At 37.7% G+C, this 22,613-nt stretch overlaps 1 protein-coding gene across 2 annotated transcripts in view; it reads left to right on the top strand.

Moving 5' to 3' along the window:
* The window catches only part of SKAP2 (src kinase associated phosphoprotein 2), a 117,433-nt gene that overhangs the window by 21,912 nt on the left and 72,908 nt on the right, over positions 1-22,613 (top strand). For both annotated transcript variants that reach the window (XM_061464826.1, XM_061464827.1), the window contains one exon: positions 871-975. In XM_061464826.1, the coding sequence (XP_061320810.1) occupies positions 871-975 (105 nt within the window). The remainder of the gene's footprint in view (positions 1-870; positions 976-22,613) is intronic.

The raw sequence follows: 22,613 nt of genomic DNA, 5'->3' as shown, positions 1-22,613 counted from the left end.
CTCTCTTTTCTTATTTTTTCCCCTCTTCTTCACCTAGATGGTATTAAAAAAAAGAAATCTGAGAAAATATACTGAGTTTTGAGAGGGAGAACTTAAATTTTGTCTCATTAAATGGAAACCTCAACTAATATTGATTTCATTTTACCCTTCTCAGACCTTTACACTTAATGCACTCTGATCACTGTAGTGCATAGGTTAGTTCATAATGTAGATTTTTATATATATTGTTGTAGGACTCTCATTTGCATAAGAAATTCATTAACAGAATGCTGCATGAAGGCACTGGTTCAGACCTGGTGCTGTCAGAACGGGATTCCGTTTTTAGTTTCATGGGAGGAGTACACATACAAAATTTGCAGAGTAGTGCCTAATTACGGTGAAGAAAAGTGAAAGTGGGTAGAGGGTGACAAACTGCTGCCAGCAGGAGTTTGGCAATTCCTTGGAGGAAAGTTGCTGCAGTTCCTTCCTGCACATGGACAGGGCGGAACTTTGGAGCTTGGCCCTGCCTGTGTCTCCTGCCAGTGTTTTCCCTTGCCCACCTCTTTGCTGTGCTGTGTGTTTCTTTCCACCTTGTGTGAGAAGCTGTCAGATGTGCAGTGCTGGGAGTGGGTTCGTTATATGACAGTGTTTAGGGAAACTGCTTCAGCAACATGTACATGGCTGGTTGGAAGATAGCCCCAGAACAGCAGTGCTCACAGCTGCGCATGAGCGTGCAATGTACCTGTTACAAGCATCAATGAGAAATGGGATTTCTTCCATTTCAGATAGGAATTGATAACCGTATTCCTAATAAAAATACTTGTCTTTAGATTCTATCTGTGTTTGCACGATAGAGTATATTAACTATCAATGTATTTTTTACTTTTACAGAACTGGAAGATGAGGAACAGTCTGAAGTCTCTTTTACTTCACCTCCTGATAGTCTCTCAATAGCGTCTGACCGATATGATAAAGAGGATGAAGGACCTTCTGATGGTACGTGACACTGCTTACCTTAGAATGTACTAGATTTGCCAGTTTTCTATAAACGCATGCAATTGGATCCTCATGATACGAATGCTAGTGTGGGAAATCAGATAAACAGATAAGCATTACAGCTGGATGGTTTTCTTACAAACCTTTAAAGGAACTGAAGAGCTCTCTCTAGTGGTTCTAGAGCATAGTGAAGCTGTCTCAAATTTACACTTTTTTTTTTTTTTACACTCATGTTTTTTCGTAACAAAGCAGCTTCTGTAGATGCATATGTTTTTGAAGATAGATCAGTGGCTAAAACTGAGTATTTGTAGTAACAAATTGTTTGTTAATTCAATGTTATCAGATTCTTGCTTAATTTTATTGCGCTACTTAATGGCTTACTGTATTATTTATCTAATAAATAATGAAAGAGTTTATGTGATTAATATTTTTCTGCAAACTCCATGCAGAATAGGTTCATAAAATATTAATTATTCTTACAGTGTTTCCTTCCGTTAAGACAGTATTTTGTAGAATGTTTTCATTATATAAATTTCAAATTTGAGTTTGCATTAAAAAAAAAATCCAGGCTCTGTAGCTGTTTTCCTTGTTTTATTTTGTATTCATTAAATTCAATGCTAAGTGTGACTGTTCTGAAGACATGAACAATTGAATACTTCAACAGTTAACAAGTGTGCTTTAGCATGGTGTCCATATTTGAGATTAGTTTATTGTATACATAATATAAATACCTTCTATGGATAATATCTGGTAATAAATTAAATATATGTACAAATAAATTAACTATGTATATTAATTTCTGGCACTAGAAGTTAGATAGACTTACTAGTGAATGATGTTTTCTGACATGATATGATGATCAAACTGTGCAGCTCCATCTTGAAATACAATTGCTGAATGAAAATATGCTTCCTGCAACATAGCACTCCACATTTTATGTTATCCAGATTATTCCCTTTGGAAACATAAATTGCTTTTATGAGATATAAAATTATGTTTATTGCAGAACAGGGATAAGTCAAGTACATGCATAAGTGATAAACCTTCTAAGCATTGATTCAGGCTAAAGGACTTGTTTTTTTTTTTTATATCCAGAACTCTGTAAAATGTGTAACAATAATCACACTTTTTTTTGGGGTTTCTCTTTAGTTTTTTGCATGTTGGCAATGTGACCTTCTATTAAGAAATAAAACCAAGCCTTTTTGCTTTCTGGTTGAAATGTAATTATCAGACAAACTGAATATTGCTTTTAGGAAAGCCAAGCTAATTTTCCAAAATACAGCTGAATGCAACTTTCCATGTATTTATTATTGCTTACAAACATAATCTTAGCGTTATTTCTAATTGTAACTTAATAACATGGTACTGATTGCATAAAGGGTATGTGACAAAATTATATGGCTGTTTAATAGGAGATATGATTATAGATTTGTTTCAAAACAGCTAATTAAGAAAAAAATTATAATGTTCATAAACCTAAATAATGAATGGCTGAATAATGCTGATGCAAGAGTATATGAAATACTGTATGACTTTAAACAGATGGGTAAATAATTCTTAGCCTATTTTGAAAGTTAAGATTATGAGAGTATGTATAATAGCTGCCCAACAGTATCTTGGCTGATACATTCCAGTTTAGGTAGAAATATAGCGGGTGTGATTTTGTTGTATTTAAGATTATTTTGCCTCACTAATATTTCTACTTTTTATGATAAATCCTGTTCAGTTATCCTGTAGGAGTGCCACATGAGAAGTCGAGAAAAGGTGGCAGATTTTGATCTCTAAATACTTTCATTTATTGGAGGAGTTTCTGTTTTCTCTTTGAATGTCCAGTGTGTTATTCTGAGACCATTTGATTTTAACATATGTGGTCCATCATTCAAGTCTGCCTACCTAGACTATGTATGAAAATGTATGTTGAGAGAATCTTATGAGAGGTGGATTGATTCTCAGAGGTGCCATTTGTTTCAGTTCTCACAGGCATGAATGAGTTTGTTGAAGCTCAATACTGTGTGTTTTTTTTTTGTGTTTTTTTTTTGTGTGTGTGTTTTTGTTTTTGTTTTTTTTTTTTAAACAGTCTGTTAATGCCCAGTATTTAAAACCTACTCAAGAAGCTGCCTCTGTAAGGTAGATGATTGATGGTTACCAGCTTAGTTCAGGAGATGTAAAACCACATTTGTATATGATTAAGGCTTTTGGCGTTAACAGAGGGATGTAACTGTAGGTAACCAAACTGAGATGTTTGTTATTTATATTCGCATCCATTCATATTTTAATGTAAAATATTTTTTATATATTTTCTGCTAAAAACCCCAAAACAAAACAGCCATTTAGCTTTGTACACATCAGTTAGACTGTAAGGTTTGTACGACTTCTGAAAGCGTCACTGTTTGACTTTGCGGTGTTACTGTCAAAATATAATTTGTGAAGGCACCCACTTGGTAACAGATAAAGAATTAGTGTATTACGTGTACTTTACAGTCATTGTAAAATCCTGGAGGTTTTGTGTGACCTCCGTCTAATGGTGTATTAATTACAAGAGAGATAATCCATTTAACAATAAGTATGGGATAACTAAATTAGCACAGGTCCCCTAAAGGCCTTTTGTCAAATCTGATTGTTGTGTTGTCCTTTTGACTTTTACCTTATGCTAGGCACTAACAAAGTATCTAAACTTTGATGGATTATAAACTCTAAACATGATATGTATTTTTCATAATGCTAATGTAATTTTCTAGGTACTGAAAAGGTCAAACCCCCACATCTCTGTGTGCATTCTAAGTCTGTCTTTCCTTTTAATATTTCTTTTTCTCTGTTCCTCCGGTTCAAAAGTTCACTCAGTTCCCAAATGGCCACCTAATTTTCCAGTTATTCCCTCAAGCCATATGTGTTTTGGTTTCTTTATGGTTTATTAGGTACTGTAGGAAAGTAGCATAAGTTATATCATCTAATGAAATTCAAGCACACTTCAGTGATGCTTTGACTTGATTGCTGGCAGCAATTAAATCACAGTGAAGGAGAATGATGCATAGGCTTACATGTCCAGACACCCTACAGAAACTGGAAGAGGGATAAAACACAACAAAACCCCCAAATAAAATAACAACCCCCAAAACAAGACAGACAAAACAAAACAGCACTGCCAGGCACTCCGTTCTTAACTTGATTTTTTTTTTTATTGGCTAACAGCCTGATTGATAGCAAAATCATAACTTGCTGTATGCTAACAGGCAGAGTTCACTTGTAGGTTATTGTGAGCTGATAAAGGGTTAGATGGAGTTTTGATTTTCGCATTGGTCCTTGGTGCACCAGATTAATGGAATTTCAATGAGAGACTGGAGTAGTCACAGCTTTGTCAGAAAAACAAATGGAGATTCTATAGCCATGTCTGCTCATTAATACCAGTTGCCTGAAAGGTGTACTACTTCTCTATACAAAAGACTCAACATAATTGATTTTTGAGCAGGGTATTTTTTCACTTATTGATGACTAGGTTTCTTGCAACTTAAGTGACAGGTTTTTGTATAGTACATTGTATAACAGTGTTATGTCTTGTAAATTCTTACTCCCCTTCCATCTGTGCTTTGAAGAATGTGTGTAGCAGAAAATATGTCTTGATCAGTTAAAAAACAGAACATACCAAAATACTTAAAAACTGAAATAGTTGGTGACTATTATTATTATTATTTATTATTATTACTACTAATACTACTTTTAGTTGAGACATTAATTGGGGGAAAAGTTTCTGGTTTTAATTTAGTTTTCAGGTTTCTTAGGATGGTATTAAATGTAGATGTAATGCATGATGATGCTTTCCTATTTAAGACAGATATCCCCTTTTATGATTCCAAAGGATTTTTTTAACAGTAATTTTTGTTTCACTTTTTTTTTTGTGGTATGGTAACTTGATTCCATAGTAGGAAATGCCATTAGTATTAAAGAACAAACTTTCAGACTTTGGAAGTGATGTGAGTGATCCAGCTGCTTCTGAAGAAGGTATGTCTGTTTAGCTCTGCAGGGAGTATGTGACTGGGTAATTACAAGATCTAAAAAGATCAGAATGAATGCTGGGATGAAATAATTTAGAACATCATCGTTTTCATTGAAGGTCTAGAAATGTTGCCTTGAGCATGTAAGGATGGAAGAAGTACCAAAAACATGTCTCGGGACTTGCATGCTCTTCAAATTATCATATTTGGCTATAGCTTATGAATAAAATATGCTTTTTAGTAGAAAACTCTTAAATAGGATGAAAATCTCATACTAGAAATTCTCTATAGTTGAAGTGCAGGAAGGTCTTAATATAAAAGGATGTTAAAATAGGATTAAAATAGGATGTTTGGAGGACTTTGGGAAATCAGAATAGATGAAGGTGGTGTGCTTTAGCTTTCCTCAGAGTGCAGTCTTGAAAATGTGCAGAACTTGTTGCTCCCTGTAACATGCTTTTCTTGGTATAATTTTTGGATAAAACAATGAGTTCTAGCACTTCATTATTATGCAGCTCCCTGGAAAAGTTTTATGCAAGTCTTTGCAGGCTTGATTCAACTGTTTTATGTGATCTATAGTATTTCCTTTGCATGAACATCCCATTTTGCGTTTTGATTGATTAAGTGAGAATGAAAAGTTGTGTGACTAAATTTTGCATGCTGCTTCTTTTGACATTTTAAGTCTCAAATACAAGTACTGATTAAGCTTCTTTCTTTTTCCTTTTTTCCCTATTTGGTTGGCATAAAGGTTTGAATACTGTCTCTGAAGAAGGGTAGAGTTCAGCTTAAGATTTTATCTTTATGTACATTGCATATACAAATATTTTCCCTGTTTCTTTGGTTATGTTTCTGCTGAGTTTATTTTTGAGGCACCATATTAAAGCAAAAAACTTTAATATGTTATTTAATAATAATCTGGGTGTGTTTCATCACTGAGCCAGCCAGTTAAGAGGTGTTAGCAAAGGTTGGAGAATGGAAAACACTGCTATTAGTTTTCTGTCGTCTCTCCTTTTGCCCTTCCTATCCACCTGGTCTTGTATTGGCTTAATACTATTTTAGTATCATATTCATGTACATGGAGAGGATGTTGGGTTGTCTTGGGGATGACAGTATTGGAAGTTCACCTTAGTCATTCTAGGAGATAAATTGCTTTGCAGCACTGTGAGAGTTCCAAACTAAGTGCGTCACAGCCATTAAAAGAAGTGATAAACTTCTTCACTTGTTTTTCTTATAGGTAGATCTCTTTGAAGGCAGAAAAATGTATTTTCTTATTCCTTATGTCCTTTGAATATTCAAGCTTATTTAAAAAAGATCACATTGAGAGCAGGAAAGATCTAAATTTACTGGGACATTTGATCCTTGGTGGGAAAAGGTGACTTCTACTTTACGCTATTATTAGGATCTGGCAGGAGGACAGGAGCATCAGTGCCATGGGAAATGGGTAAAGAGAGGGGTTCTGGCATGCCAGCTTTGTTTTGAGGGGATGCTAGTTCCTGTCAAGAATTGTGACTGGGAAATAATCTATTGCTTTTATATATGTATGTAATTCTAAGTTTTCTTGAATGGTTTAATAGACTCTTCCTGTGTCTGAACAGATGTTGTACGGCAAAGGAAATATTATGTATTGCAATGTATTACGATTCTGCATTTCTGGGACATTTCTGTCTGAAGAGGTAATACGACTGATCAGAAATGTTGCTTTAATAATTCTAAGAAATTGTAATTAGTCATTTAGTTTTAGGCAGGAAGGCTGAAGTTTAGAATTGATTTGGTATGCTGATTCTGTCAGAGGAAAGATACATCACTAGGGAATTAGGCTGAGACACTTAGATGTCACCCAGAATATAATCTTTTATAAACTGATAGAACACAATGAAAAGTAAAGCATACTAGAGAGTAACTTAAAATATGAAGATTTTTTTATTTATTTTTTAACCCGAACAAAACCAACAAACAGGATATTGATGTATTTGAGACGATATGTGAATAAATTCCCAGATCGAAATCTGTTTAACAAATGAGAAAAGGGTGCTAACTTTGCTGAAATTGTCAGAAGTCTTAAAGAAGATCAACTCCTTGTTGGGTATGAGAAACGTTAAGAGTAAAGTCAATGTATCACCTGCGAAAAAATGTCTCAGGCAAGTTGAGGGTGCCTGTCTTATCTTTCCTAAAAATCTCTAATGGTGTGACTTCAGTCTCCCTTAGGTAGCTTTGTACTTGCTAACAGAGGATACAGACCCTAAGCTTTTTTTTTGTCAGTCTGTTGACATTTGGCTCTCTTTTGTCTTTAAAAGACATGAGGATGGTGCATTTCCTTTTTCCCCTTCTGTCATGAATATATTTGAAGACTGAGAAGAATGCTTATAACTTTCCACATGTAACTGCTGTTGGAACCTTACGAAAAGAACAAGCAACTGAACTGCTTACTTGTTTGTAGTATCCATAGCAGTGAATATATTTTTGGAAAAGCAAGAAGTTAAAAAATGCATGTGAAATATGCAAAGCTAATCTAATTAATTTTGATTTAAACCATTTGCACAGAATAGAAGGAAATTATTTCTGATAGGAAGCGGAAGTTTTAAGTGAAATTTTGGCCCTATTAAATTCAACAATAAAGTTAAAAATGGCATCATATAGGTTAACAGTGTGTACAAATTAATGGTACTAAGATGTTGCAACTTCTAATTATCATGATGAAAACTTCCTATTAAACAGTAAACCCCTGTGTTCTTTTAACATTTACCTTTCTCCCATGGGAGAGATGACATGGTTTGTTGCTCATTTTATTTCATCTATGTTGCTTCAGTGACTGAGCAATAACAAAACAGCCGTGTATGCGCCACTACTAGGTAAGACAATATCCACAATAGAAAACAAATAATGACCTGCTTAATCCATTTCTTTTTCATATTATACCATAATTTTATACAATATTATGGTAAATAAAAAAATACCCAAAACAACAGAAAGCTGAAGTGCAATAGACTTTTCTATTTACTTTATATTGCTTGCTGGCCTAATGTTTTTCTGTATCAGTTTTTATACATCACAAATAGCTGAAATAAAACAGAAGAGGGAGGGTTTTCCTTCAGCATCTGTAATATGTAATAAGCTTTTCAGGTGTGTTTTGGAGGTTGTTTGTTAATTACAGATTTAAGACCTTATTAACACTTTCCCTCAGCTGAATGAATATCTACCTTCTAATTTCCCTTTAATTCCTCTTTCTTCCTGCCAAGCATTAGTAGCATATCAGCTTCCATCCTCCTCTTTACTTCTTTCCTCCCGGAACCAGACAGTTGCATCGATTGTAGATGATGGCATTGCTTCATGCTACTCCAGTGGCAGTTTGAAGTGGGAACCCTTCTAGTACCCTTCTGGAGGAGAGCAAGTCCAACAGATTTGTTGCTGCTCGGCATTAAAGGAAACAAGCATCTTTTCCATCCTGGTATCTATGAAGTACAACAGGAAAATGGGTCTGCCTTTGAGTCTGCCTTCAGGTCTGCCTTCAACATACAGTTGCCCCAAACATCTTGGGAGAACAAACTGTACATTCCAAGGGGGAATGACTTGAAACTGACAAAGGGTAGATTTAGATTAGATATGAGGAAGAAACTCTTTGCTTTCAGGGTGGTGAGGCAATGGCACAGGTTCCCTAGAGAAGCTGTGTTTGCCCTATCCCTGATAGTCTTCAAGGCCAGGCTGGATGGGGCTTGAAGCAACCTGGTCTAGTGGAAGGTGTCTCTGCCCATGGCAGGGGGATTGAAATTAGATGAGCTTAAAGGTCCCTTTCAACCCAAATCATTTTGTGATTCTGTGATAACCATAGTGTTTTCTTTGTTTTAGAGTAGATGAGATATATGTAAAACAATGCTCTGTGTGGTACTTCATGTTTTCTGTCTCAAGAATGAGGCTGTAGAGGCCTGAATATAAGAACCAAATGGGGGAAAAAAATGTAAACCCTTGCAATAAAACTACAAATTAAGTCTGGTGTAGGCTTTTCTTTCTCTGAATTGGTGATTAGGAATTTGTGCCCATATTTAATTTGTTGCATGCACTGAAGTGTGTATCGATCCTAATGAACAGAAAAAGATTTTTCCCATACTCCTGTTTTTGTATTTTAACTGATTAGTACCTTCTGTGGAGGTGCAAATTGTATTTGTAGAGTTTAAACATGTACTAAACAGACCTGTTTTCTGTCAGGCATCATGCAATCCAAGCATTAATTAACAGATTTGGTTTTTTTCCTTTTAGATGAGAGGGAGGTTGCCGTGGATTAATATTTGTGAATTTTGAGATTAAATTTGAATGGGAAAGTAAAACTATGTCATTAAAAGGTTTATTAAAGCATTTTGCAATGAAAAACAATGTAAATTAAATCTTTTATGTAAACTGTATATGCAAGTTCATTGTTATCCTTCTCAAGAAGATGCTGCAGGTATTATTTACTGATTTAAAAATCTGCAGCAGGAACCATACTTCTTTGGATATCTGTCAGTGGACAGTGTTAGTTTGGCTGATAGTTTCCTCAGTAATTCTTCATAGATGTTTACTTGGATCACTTACAAGAGTAGGATTTAAAAGTAGAGTAGCAGACTGAAAATGCAATCTTCTCTCCAAACTATTACTACAGTTTCTTAACTAGTATTAGGCATAGCCTATTCACTACTATCACAATAATGACAGGTGATATCCCATGAGAATATTAGCCTTATCTTCTCTACTGGTGATAGTCAGAAAGAGTTTTGGTCCCATATTGAGCTAGGAATTATGGATAATCTTACACTACAAAATGCAGGAAATCCTCTTCTGGTCTAAACAATTTTCTATTGTCCTTCTGAGTATCTGCTCTATCTACCTGAACATGCATTCCTTAATGGGAGTACGTCACAGCCTGACAATAACTTTCCAGATATATTCTAGGCTTCATGTAAAGCATCTTTTTGCTGGTTCCTCAACAGTAAAATTTTGTATTTCCGTATATGGACATGGGTGATGTATAAATACTCACAAAGCATATTCAAAGATGCCGTTTGTGTGCTTCACATAACTGCACTTGTGTATTGCTGCTTTGCGTTGAAGAGTAAGGGGAAAGGATTAGTGTTGAAAAAATGTGAATGGGAGCAGAAGGATAGTTGGATTGTGTACATGGCTATGCTACAACACAGGTGTCCCTCCGTAATAGGTTCGAGGCCCTGGATCTTGAACGGGAGGTAGGTGAGAATGTGGTGCAAGGCCAGCCTACAAGGCCACGTAGAAAAAGGCGGTCGACTTTGCACCTCAAGACTGCCTCAAGAAAGAAAGAAGGGTCATTGTAGTAGGCGATTCCCTTCTGAGAGGAACAGAGGGCCCGATATGCAGAGTTGACCCTCATCATAGGGAAGTGTGTAGTCTGCCTGGAGCCCGGATCAGGGATATCACCAGGGCGCTCCCCAACCTGGTGCACCCGACAGACTACTACCTGCTGCTGATCTTCCAGACAGGTGGGGGGGAAGCTGCTTCCCGCAGTCTGAGGGGGATGAAGAAAGACCACAGGGCCTTGGGGTGGATGGTGAAAGAGTCTGGGGCTCAAGTGATCTTCTCCTCACTCCTTCCATCTTCCACTGATGATGTGGGAAGGAATGGGAAGATTCAGTTCATAAATGATTGGCTTCGAGACTGGTGCTACAGGCAGGGCTTTAGACTCTTTGATAACGGCTGGTTTTATAGGGCACCAGTCTGGACAATGACAAGTGGGAAAGGTTTATCTCACAGAGGCAAAAGGATGCTGGGGCACACATTAGCAGGGCTCATTTGGAGAGCTTTAAACTAGATTCGAAGGGGGATGGGGTTGTAGCTGGGCTTGCCCCAGTGGGGCAGCATTCCAGAATTGATGAAGACTGGGAGGCCTCCTATAATCCTAGGGTGAAATCGGTGTGCTCAGCTCGCTCCCTGGAATATCTGTACACCAATGCGCGCAGCATGGGAAAAAGCAGGAGGAGTTGGAAACCTGTGTTAAGTCAGGAGACTATGATCTAGTGGCAATTACAGAGACGTGGTGGGACAGCTCACATGACTGGAATATAGTCATGGAGGGCTATGTCCTTTTCAGAAAAGACAGGCCAGCCAGGCGGGGTGGTGGGGTTGCTCTTTATGTGTGGGAGCAACTACAATGCACCAAGGTCTGTCCAGGGACAGATGACGAGCGAGTTGAGAGTCTGTGGGTGAGAATTAAAGGGCAGGCTGGCAGGGGCGATACTGTTGTAGGTGTCTGTTACAGACCACCGGATCAGGGTGAGGAAGTTGACGAGGCCTTCTACAGGCAGCTGAGAGCGGCCTCACAGTCACAGGCCATGGTGATCGTGGGGGATTTTAACTTCCCTGATGTTTGCTGGAAGGACCACTCAGCAACCCAGCCACAGTCCAGGAGGTTCCTCCAGTGTATGGATGATAACTTCCTCCTGCAAATGGTGGATGAGCCGACCAGGAGAGGAGCGCTGCTGGATCTCGTCCTCACTAACAAGGAGGCTCTGGTCGAAGCAGTAAGGGTTGAGGGCTGCCTTGGTTGCAGTGACCACAAGATGGTGGAATTCAGGATCTTGTGTGGTAGGACTAGTAGAATAGCAAGTAGAATTGCAACCCTGGACTTTAGCAGGGCAAACTTTGGCCTTTTCAAGCAATTGCTAGGGGAAATCCCATGGGTAAGGCTGTTTTAAGGTAAAGGGGCCCAAGATAGTTGGTTGGCATTCAAGGATTGCTTTTTCTGAGCTCAAGATCGGAGCATCCCGACACGTAGGAAGTCAAGGAAGAGGGCCAGGAGACCTGCGTGGCTAAATAGGGAATTGCTGGGTATGCTCAAGTGGAAGAGGAGAGTTTACAGGTCATGGAAGGAGGGGCTGGCCACTTGGGAGGAATATAAGGCTGCTGGTAGAGGATGTAGGAAGGCAGCTAGGATGACTAAGGCCTCCTTAGAATTAAACCTGGCGAGAAGGGTCAAGGACAGCAAAAAGAGCTTTTTCAAATACATGGCAGACAAAACTAACACCAGAGGCAATGTAGGCCCACTGATGAACGGGATGGGTGCCCTGGTGACAGAAGATACAGAGATGGCAGAGTTACTGAATGCCTTCTTTGCCTCTGTCTACTCTGCTGCAGGCAGTCCTGAAGAGCCCTGTACCCCTGAGACCTTAGATGAAATCAGGTCAACGGAGCGGTTTGCCTTAGTTGATGAGGAATGGGTTAGAGACCAGTTGAGCAATCTGGACATCCATAAATCCATGGGTCCAGATGGGATGCACCCGTGGGTGCTGAGGGAACTGGCGGAAGTCATTGCTAGACCACTCTCCATCATCTTTACCAAGTCGTGGGAAATGGGAGAGGTGCCTGAGGACTGGAGGAAAGCAAATGTCACTCCAGTCTTCAAAAAGGGCAAGAAGGAGGACCCGGGTAACTATAGACCGGTCAGCCTCACCTCCATCCCTGGGAAGTGATGGAACACCTTATCCTTGGTGCCATCTTAAGGTGTATCAAGGATAAGAGGGTTATGAGGGGCAGTCAACATGGCTTCACCAAGGGGAAATCATGCTTGACCAATCTCATAGCCTTTTATGAGGAAATAACACGGTGGATGGATGATGGCAGAGCGGTGGATGTGGTCTACCTTGACTTCAGCAAAGCATTTGACACAGTCTCTCACAGCATCCTCACAGCTAAATTGAGGAAGTGTGGTCTGGATGATCAGGTAGTGAGGTGGACTGTGAACTGGCTGAAGGAGAGAAGCCAGAGAGTTGTAGTCTATGGGGCGGAGTCTAGTTGGAGGCCTGTAACTAGTGGAGTGCCTCAGGGGTCAGTACTGGGACCAGTATTATTTAATATATTCATCAACGATTTAGATGAGGGAATTGAGTGTACTATCAGCAAGCTTGCTGATGACACTAAGCTGGGAGGAGTGGCTGACACGCCAGAAGGCTGTGGTGCCATCCAGCGAGACCTGGACAGGCTGGAGAGTTGGGCAGGGAATAACTTGATGAAATATAACAAGGGAAAGTGTAGAGTCCTGCATCTGGGCAGGAACAACCCCAGGTTCCAGTATAGGTTGGGGAACGACCTGTTAGAGAGCAGTGTAGGGGAGAGGGACCTGGGGGTCCTAGTGGATGGCAGGATGACCATGAGCCAACACTGTGCCCTTGTGGCCAAGAAGGTCAATGGCATCCTGGGGTGTATTAGAAGGGCGGTGGTTAGTAGGTCGAGAGAGGTCCTCCTTCCCCTCTACTCTGCCCTGGTGAGACTGCACCTGGAATATTGTGTCCAGTTCTGGGCTCCTCAGTTCAAGAAGGACAGGGAGCTGCTGGAGAGAGTCCAGCGCAGGGCAACAAAGATGATTAAGGGAGTGGAGCATCTCCCTTATGAGGAAAGGCTGAGGGAGCTGGGTCTCTATAGTTTAGAGAAGAGGAGACTGAGGGGTGACCTTATTCGTGTATATAAATATATAAAGGGGGAGTGTCACGAGGATGGAGCCAGGCTCTACTCAGTGGCAAACAGTGATAGGACAAGGGATAATGGGTACAAACTGGAACACAAGAGGTTCCACTTAAACTTGAGAAGAAACTTCTCAGTGAGGGTGACGGAACACTGGAACAGGCTGCCCAGGGAGGTTGTGGAATCTTCTTCCCTGGAGACATTCAAAACCCGCCTGGACACATTCCTGTGTAACATTATCTAGGTGTTCCTGCTCTGGCAGGGGGATTGTACTAGATGATCTTTTGAGGTCCCTTCCAATCTCTAGCATACTGTGTGATACAACACAAGCAGACAAGTGAAGTGAAGGTGGTCCCAAGTCTTTTTGGTAGGTAACAGACAAATTGTTCTTTTGCAAACATGGATACAGGAAATGGGCCTTACTATTAGAGTTGCATGGAAAAGAAGCTGATGAAAGTGTTGGCACTGGCTTCCAATTAAAAAAAGTAACCTGGTCTGTTTTCACGTGGAGAGTCTGATACATTCCCATACTTCTGTTTTGTATTTAGTAATTGGAATATGTATGCAAATGAAGGTGGTGGTGGAGTCTTTGATTTTTAGAGCAGCTTTCCTTGTATGAAAGTAGGGGTGGGCTAGTTTTCCTTTCGTGAGAAGTTTCCTCAGAAGCTAGCTTTAGTACTGTATTTTAACAGAAAAATAACTGGTGAGACTACCACAAACTTTTTTTATCAAAGCTGTTTCGAATATTTTAGTAAAACTGTTGTTCTGTAATTGTGTGTGTAAGAACGTATAACTGCGTAAGAGCTGAAAATACACAAGGGAATGTCATAACATTAAGAAGTGCAGAGATTATTTTTTTTTTTCTTTAATCTGTACAGATAGCGTTTGGAATTTTAGGTTAACCACAACATACTCACAAATTTCATTTGGAAATAAGGACTGTGCAATGCAATCAATAGTGGTGCATATTGCTTTTTTAATACGTGGCATACCTTTTTTTTCTGTCTCCAGTTGCTGGAGTCTTCCAGTGCTCTTATTCACTCGAGCGATATTTAGAATGTGGTATAAAAATAATGTGAAAATGCCATAGTGAGCTGGTGATAATTGATTTACTCCATCACACTGAAATACCTCTTGTTTTGCTCTTCCTCCTCCCTTGGGCAGTAATCATGGGATCAAGCTGCCAGTCTGTAGATATAATTTTTCCAGTGGTGCCATCTGGCTCCTTGGCACTGGAAGTTGTATTGGCTTCTTTGCTGTTTCCACTGATTTTTGTCAAATGTTAGTCTGTTGATGTCTTTTGCCAGTGGGTGCTGATTTCCACCTCCACCCGAGTCAGTATTGTTTTTTATTGGTGTTGTAAGAGACTCCTTGTATTGTATGTGGTGTGGGTTTTTTTTTCTTTTTTTTCCTTTTTTTCTTTTAAATGGAATTTAGGACTTAATATGGGATCTCTTTGAGGAAAAATCAGGATTTATGCATCAGTTGTCTTCCTCCGTCCATGCCCAGGATTTTTGTATTTTTTGAATAGCACTGGCATCATGTTCTCTTACAGGTTTTTTATAGATCTTCAGTGTTACTGTAGAATTGTCTTCTTTTTAGTTTGGAGTCCTCACTTTTTAAAGAAATTACTGGTAAATAATAATAATTGGTAGGGTCTGTGTAACAGATGTAAGAAGCTTTATGTTTCAGAATAGCCAGCCAACCAAGCTGTCTTTTGTACTGCAGAAGTACACTTTTATTTTTTTATGTCAACTTTTATTAAAAAATTAAAAAATTATAAAATTATAGGAATGGTGGCTCAGTAGAACAAACACATCTGAGCTGCTTTATTCTATTCAGGCCTTAGCTGCACCTCACTGCCATACAAGGTGTAATGATAGTATCGATAAAGAGTTAGAAAAGAATGCTCTGGCAATAGTATTTTAGTGGGGATGGGATGTAGGAGGAGAATCCTCTTGATCTAAAAGCTTTTTGCAATTATTATTGTGGTTTTTTTTGTTTTTTTTTTTTCTTTTTTTTCTTTTTTTGATTTCCTCTGTTGGTCAGAAACATTCATTTGGGTGAGAGAGGCAGAAATCAGCCTGAGGAGCAAGGATCCCAACAAAATATGAGGAATAGAGTTTCAGAAAACACATTTTTATTCAGCTCAGAAAAACGGTTTTAAATATTTTGGGTGAATTAAAATCCAAAGCCCTTTCTATTATTATGTAAGTGAACTCTTATTAATCAGATTAATTAATTTAAATCCTTTATAGATATATTTAAAATTTCATTTTAACCACCATTTTGAAGTGCTGTGTCTCAAATGAGTAAGTTATATTCATCCTTGGGTATAAATCTAGATTTTTCTTTTCTGTTGAAAGTATATTCTTAGAGTTGTAACCTTATGAGCTCTCAAACATGAACAGTTGTGTTTAGTTGGCCTGTTGGAATATTTTTATATTATTATTACTAAAAGTAGAAAGTAATAAGCACTATTTGTTTATCATAGTCTTAGTACTACCATAGCGTAATGCCTCTGTTATTGAAATACTATTAAATTGGTATTTAAATCAATATTATTGTGCTTTTCCAGCACTGAAGAAATTGCCCAATACTGCAAACTATAGGAGTAAAAATATTAAATGAGGCAAGGAGGGCCTTAGTGAGGTTTTTGTAGCAGTTGGTTTGAATTAAATTTCAAGGATCTGTTGGTGTATCTTAATAGTAGTCTTTAAAAAGGGTGATAGACAGGGTGTCTGAATGTGGGTCTCCTTATCAGTAACTTGACTCTGATACCAACTGGGTATTTTTAACATATGTGTTCAGTTGAAAGAAATCTATAGAAAAGGCTATAATATCAAAGTATGGCAAGCACACTTAAATATGCATCATGTATTGTTAATAGTAAAAGTGTTAGTCTTTAGGTTCACAGCATCTGTTCTCTCATGAAAGATTTTAAGGGTGTAGGAATTTCATGATTTTCTAAAATAGTATCAAATCTTCTTTTTGTTCATAACTAAATGTGAATATAAAATGTTGCTGCTAATCAATTGTCTGGGATGGCACCTCATTAAGATTTACACGATCATCAAAAATTGCCAGAATTGTTTGTTGGTTATATCCTAACTCAAATATATAAAGGGGATACCACAGCATTTTTCTTTAGAATCGCAGGGAGTTCAGTGACCTTTTGTGGCAAATTATGTAGAAAGAAAATATTTATATTCATTTAAAATAACCTCCATGAAGAAATAGTCTCATTACCCTGTTTGATCAATTCCTTGCAGCCTGAGCTGTAGCATGCTGCTGTTGCCATTGGTTGATGGAATACACTGAGAAGTGGCTAATGGTGATGGTGCTCATCAGGACAGGGTTCAGCCAGCGGTCAGCAACAAATAATTCAAGACTGTTTCTAAGTTTGTGGCTGGTGGAATTTGCTTCTTGCCCCAAGCCAGCAGCATTGCTGAGCTGGGCTATTTGATTAGAAGAGAAGCATATTTGCTTCTTAGCAACTGCACATTTGCACAACACACAGACCTATACTGCCTCCAAAGGTTTGCCTTTTGTGAGGGTGGAATAATACTTTTCTGTTGATTGGCAGACAAAAGAGATCTTTGCAATGCAGAGGAGTTTACAACCAATTTTTTCTTTGTCTGTTGTAAAATTATTGGAGGTGCTTCTTAATTTAGCATTGTCTGATGCAGATTTGTATATGCAGCGAGACTGGCCATGATTTGAACTCCTACATTTAAGCTATTACTGCTATGCGTATTTAAAGGACAGATGCATACTTAGGCTTAATCATTGGTGTGTGCAGCTTTTTCCCCAGCAGGTGTACTTAATGGAAATTATTTTCTACCGTATTTTGACATAAATTTTAATACGTGTATTACTATTTCCCATGCAGTAGATATGCCTTTCAGAGAAGATAATGAATGATAAAATGAAAGCTGTTCTATTCGTAGTGATTTTTTTTTATTTTTAATATCTTAACAGAAATGCAGCAGTGATTGCAATTCTAATAGTGTGTGTGTGTGTAATTTTCAATGTAACATTTCCCACAGGAAGTGAGTCTACAGAAGAAAATGTGTCTAGTCAGTAGAAGGCAAAGTATTTATAGCACTGGTAATCCTTGAAAAAAGACAATTTAGGAAAAAGAAAGCCTGGGATTTACAGTCCTAGGAGGCCAGGGCAAGAAAAAAGCAACCTTTCCTTTTTTTTTTTTTTTTTTAATGGTTTTACAGCTCTTTTCATTCCTGGCCTGTATTTTATTGTGGAAGTTTCCATACTGCCATAGTGTAGCAATAAATCACTGATGTGGTTACTGAAATGTTTCATGAAGTAGTAAGTACAGTCAGTGTTAAAGTGGATTTTTGATACAGATATCTGTTTGCACGTTTTCCTAAATAAAAGATATCTTTCACTTTCATAACTAAATGGATTTTGTAATCTGTTAAAACTGTATCTTTTAAGGGATAGTGAGAATTAAAACAGGAGTGCACAATAAAAGGACTGTGGGCCATATTAGCATGGCTAATGTAAGCATCAGGAAGTTTACTTACTAATATAAGTGGCAATTCAGATCCCAGAGGGAAGAGGAATAAAGCTCTGGTGAAGCACTAGCAAGTCCCAGATGTCTCTCTTCAAGTCAACATTAAACCTACCAAAGTTTTAAATCCTTTTTCATGTAGGAATTGTGGTTTTTTTTTGGGGGGGGGGGAGCTTCTTTTTTTATTTTGGGGTTTGTTTGTTTTTTTTTTGTGAGTTTTTTTTTAGCCAGATGAACAATTAAAATAAATCATAATCCGAAATGTGGGCTTTTTGGAGAATTTTGAGGATAGTAAGGGAGTGAGAGAAAATGAAATCTATGAGGGAGAATCAGTGGCTATTCAGGGGAACAGGTATTTAGGGTGTGCATACTGCTAGGCAGGAAGCAAGGTGTAGAAATGAGTACAGCTGTTGTTTTGGAGGACTTGGAAGGGCTGATTGGTGACTGACTTAATTCTCTTCCTTGTTAAGTTTGTATACATAAATTTTCAGAAGGGTGTTTTAATGTACTGGTAGGATTTCGCAGTAAGTAGGGAGAGGTCTTAGCTTTGGCTTCATTTCTCAGACATTCAAAGTTGTGATAATGTGGTGGCTGCTTGTTACGCTGCTGAATTGCCAGAGATGCTTGAACCTGGTTGACTTATTTTGGTACCTCAATACCTGTTAAGGTGCTACCTGTGTCCTACACAGATTTTATTATTCTTTCAGTAATATATGCACAATGAATTAGTGTTGGGGTTTTTTGGCTTTTTTTTTTTTTTTTTTTTTTGATAGCAGAGAGCCTTTTGTCAGTGTTAGGCTTTCTGAACAAAGTAACTAAAATATACAGGAATTGCCACATTGCTACTGTCAAAATGCAGCTGTAGCCAGGGTAGAATGCAGTAGCTTTTACAATGGCAGTATGAACAATACCTAGCAATTGAAGAGCAGGATATGAGGAATATCTCACCTAATTGAAATGACAAGGGGGATTTTGCATAGGTAGATGCAATTATTCATATTGGAGGTGGGCCAGAATGCTGGGGTTATTCCCCTCATCTTGCTAATTAGGCTTTCAGTTTCATTAACAGTCATTGAGATATTGAGTGACTGACTTGTGTATGAACATAACTGTAATACAGATAAAGAATATTTTATTTAATTATTATTATTCTTTAGAAACATCTTTTAAATCATGTTAAAGAGTCTGTATAAAATTATTATGCATCATTTTTGGTTGTATGGCTTAAAATAGGCAGAAATAAAAGAATGTTCTAACATGTGCAGAGCACCGAATGTATCAAGACTGAAGTCATCAAGCCTGTGCCTATGTTTGGGTAGACTGACACAACTAAGCCACTACCATGTTTATATTAGTGGCATTTTTTTTCTAATCTTTTCCAAGATAGCATTTACAAGGATTTCTAGCCTTAAAAATGTGAGAAGGGAAACTAATCAAGCTTTGTTGTGCTCCCAGGATGTTTTCAATCTGGGGTAAGTTTGAACAGGTCTGAGGAATCTACAGTTATTGTTGTCTGTAAGCATCAATTTAGAAAATATGAGTTAATGTGTATGGCATCTTCAAATTCCCTTGCCACTATAATACACTGTCATTGGAATATTCTTTTTTCCTCTCCCCGTTAATTGCCTTTGTCCTTCAGAAACAGACATTTTGAGGAAGGTTTTTGTTTGGTTTTGTTTTCCCTTTTAGGGAATAACAATGAAGTGTAGCGATTCATACTGTACTATGTTGGTACCAGATAGCTGCTTGTTATGTTTTGGAAAGGGACTTAAGTGTCTAAACCTTAATTAAATCTCTAGGCTGGTCTTTTTTCAACTGACTTCTCCTTTTCCAGGTTCTGTGATTAGTGTCGTCTCAGGTGTGTGAGGTAGAGAAATTCTTCACTGTACTTGTAGTTAGTGATGATTCAGGTCTTAAATTAAAAATAGCCTTCAATGAAGGACATCACAAATATAAACCAGGAAGGTGAAAATATTGTACAAAAAGCAAATCTGCTGAGTCAAAATGTTTGAAAACCTGAAAATCACATGTATGAAACTGAACAGGCCAAACCAATGATCATCATCTTACAGCAGAGAAATAAAATGAGTCGTTCAGAACTGGAGTTGTTTAGGTTGTTTGGGTTCCCATGCCTTTTAAAAATTAGTTCTATTCTAAGAATCTTACAATAAAGGAGAGCGTGGTTACAATAGAGCTAGATATTCTGGTTCCCACTGCTGTACAGGTGAGGCCATAATTTGTCCTTTTGATTTGATACTTACACAGATGATTCTCCTTTAGTTCTTCATAGACCCTTTGGGACTGAGAGTCAGTTGTCTAGCTCTGAAGACTTTTTCATGTTAGTTTCTTCATCTGTAAGATGATTTGTAAATATTTTGAACAAAGTTATCTTTGTGTATTTCCTTTCCAGTAAATCTATTGACTATACTTTTGAATAAAAATATGTTCATGAAAGAAGAACAAATACAACAGTGATGGGTCATTTTATTTATTCAATATACCTCTAACCTTGCACAGAAATAAGTTTTGGGAGTGATATAAAGATGCATATTGGTATAGATAATGCACAAAGAAGTTGATCCCATAGTCTTGTCTTTAGTACTCCTATGTCACTGACTGGCTTCCATGTAGTGTTCTCTAGCACAACTTTGTCAAGTGTTTTTCAAGTATTTGTTGTCAAAGTATATTATTTTTAGAGGCTTACAAGTTTACATGAGGAAACCTGAGTGTGCATTATCATAACTGTTGTAGATGCAAATGCTTTTGTGGGAGCCAAAATAAAAAGGAACCTTTATAATGATTTTTATTTTGACAGTGTTTTTGCTAGTCATAAATTTATTGGCTGCTTTTGGGAGCTCACTTTATGTACACACTGAACCTGTGCTTTTGGGGTGAAAAAAATGAAAAATCATGAAAATTGGCTAAGTGCCTATAAGTGTATGTAATGTATTTTTCATGTGTCATCTTACTTTCACTGGATCAAGGCAGTTTAGAATCCTCCACTGTATGTATGTGCCCTTCGTTTGAATGAGCTTCAGAGAACCTAATCGGGACAAAAACAAGAAGTGGGAGAAAAGTTTTGGAAATTGATATACAAATATACTAGTGGAGGACCTAGGTTGTGCAGAAGGTGTGTGGCAGGGACTGAAATTAAATTGTCAGTTGACTAAAAATGTAGCTGTCAAGTAAGAAAAAGACCAGGTGGTTAGGAATACAGCTGTGGTATTCTGTGCATTGCCACTTATTGTTCCGTATTACTATATTCAGACTTTAAAAGCCAGCATTTAGAACAGCATCCTACTTCTTACTGTAAGGATCATCTTTCGTGGTCTTTTCCTCACTTTTTCTCTTGTCAGTCTGTTATATGCTGAGCAGTCACAGAAGAAAGTATGCAGTTTTCTGTGAAATGCATGAATCAGTACATATGTGACATCCCAGTCTTACACATGCGGTAACCTCTCCGCCCCTTCTCTCTCCCTCTGTCCAACTGCTTACATTACCTTGGGAAAGTGTGTTTATGGGTGCCACAGGGGTGAATCAGTAAAGTGGCATAGCAGGTCTGAAAATGCAGTGTTTTTCCCTGAATTTTTTCTATTTTATTTTAAAAGTAATGAAGCCAACAGCATTTTATAGCATTTCTAGAAAGACATGAATGCTACTTCTGTGTTATGAAGAGGAGCAGTGGAGGCAAAAGGAATCTGATTAAGAGCTAGGACTAGTTCTACATTTTCTAGCTCCTGCTTACATGGTAAGATCTCCCCGTTATGTCTCACACTTTCCAACTTTCTAAAGTTTTTGACAATTTGAAATGCATATTAAAGGAACATAGGGTAAACTTTTTTTTTTCTGTCCTCAGAACCACATCATTTATTAACAGATGTCATCCTAACGTGTATACAACTTCCATGGCTCTGAGTGTTATTGTAAATGGTAAAAAGACTCTTTGGTTGGCTTTAAACTGATGCCACCTTCTGAAGTACAAGAGGTGTTTGTAGTTTTGTATATTGTCCTAGTTTTAATAATATTATTATTTTAATATGAAAATGTTTGTGTTCCTCTAGCTGTTTTAAAAGAGCATATTGTGCACTGATTTTTCAATATCAGAAAAATAATTTAGACTAATACCGAGGATAGGACGCCCCATCCCACTACCCCCTGGATTTAAAACAGTGCATTAAACTGCTGATACAGACACTAAAACTGTGAGGTTTTCTTTCTAGTTCATTTAAGGGTGTTGCTCTTTTTCTTTTATGAAAAAAGTGGTGGTTCAATTTAAAGGCTGGTATATAGACAGTACTAAAAGCAGTGAAGTACATTCTGGAGGCAATAATAAAATGCTTTGTATCTGAAAGATCACAGCTAACTTATATAAACTGGTGGAAAAGTTTATGAAAGTTACTCTTCAACTTGCAAGTGATTGAAGTGATTTGGCTTCACTTTAAAAACAGCAGCCTGACACTGAGCTGCCTGAGTATTATCATTACTCCAAAGCAGCCTAATTACCATTAGGAGAGAATTGGTTCCTTTAAAGGAAAAAAATAATGAAGGGAAAACTTCTTAAAATGAGTTCTATTACATTTTTCTTATAAAATTAGTCTTTCATTTTGTTGATTAATGCTTGAGTTTAAGATTTTGATGTAGGCATTTCACCATTATAATTCTGA

Source organism: Pezoporus flaviventris, unplaced genomic scaffold (genome assembly GCF_033815535.1).
Source record: "Pezoporus flaviventris isolate CSIRO_AGI_PZ_B2104156 unplaced genomic scaffold, CSIRO_AGI_Pfla_v1 ptg000037l, whole genome shotgun sequence".
In the NCBI taxonomy this organism is placed as follows: Eukaryota; Metazoa; Chordata; class Aves; order Psittaciformes; family Psittacidae; genus Pezoporus; species Pezoporus flaviventris.
This window is presented reverse-complemented; position numbering and strand designations above follow the sequence as displayed.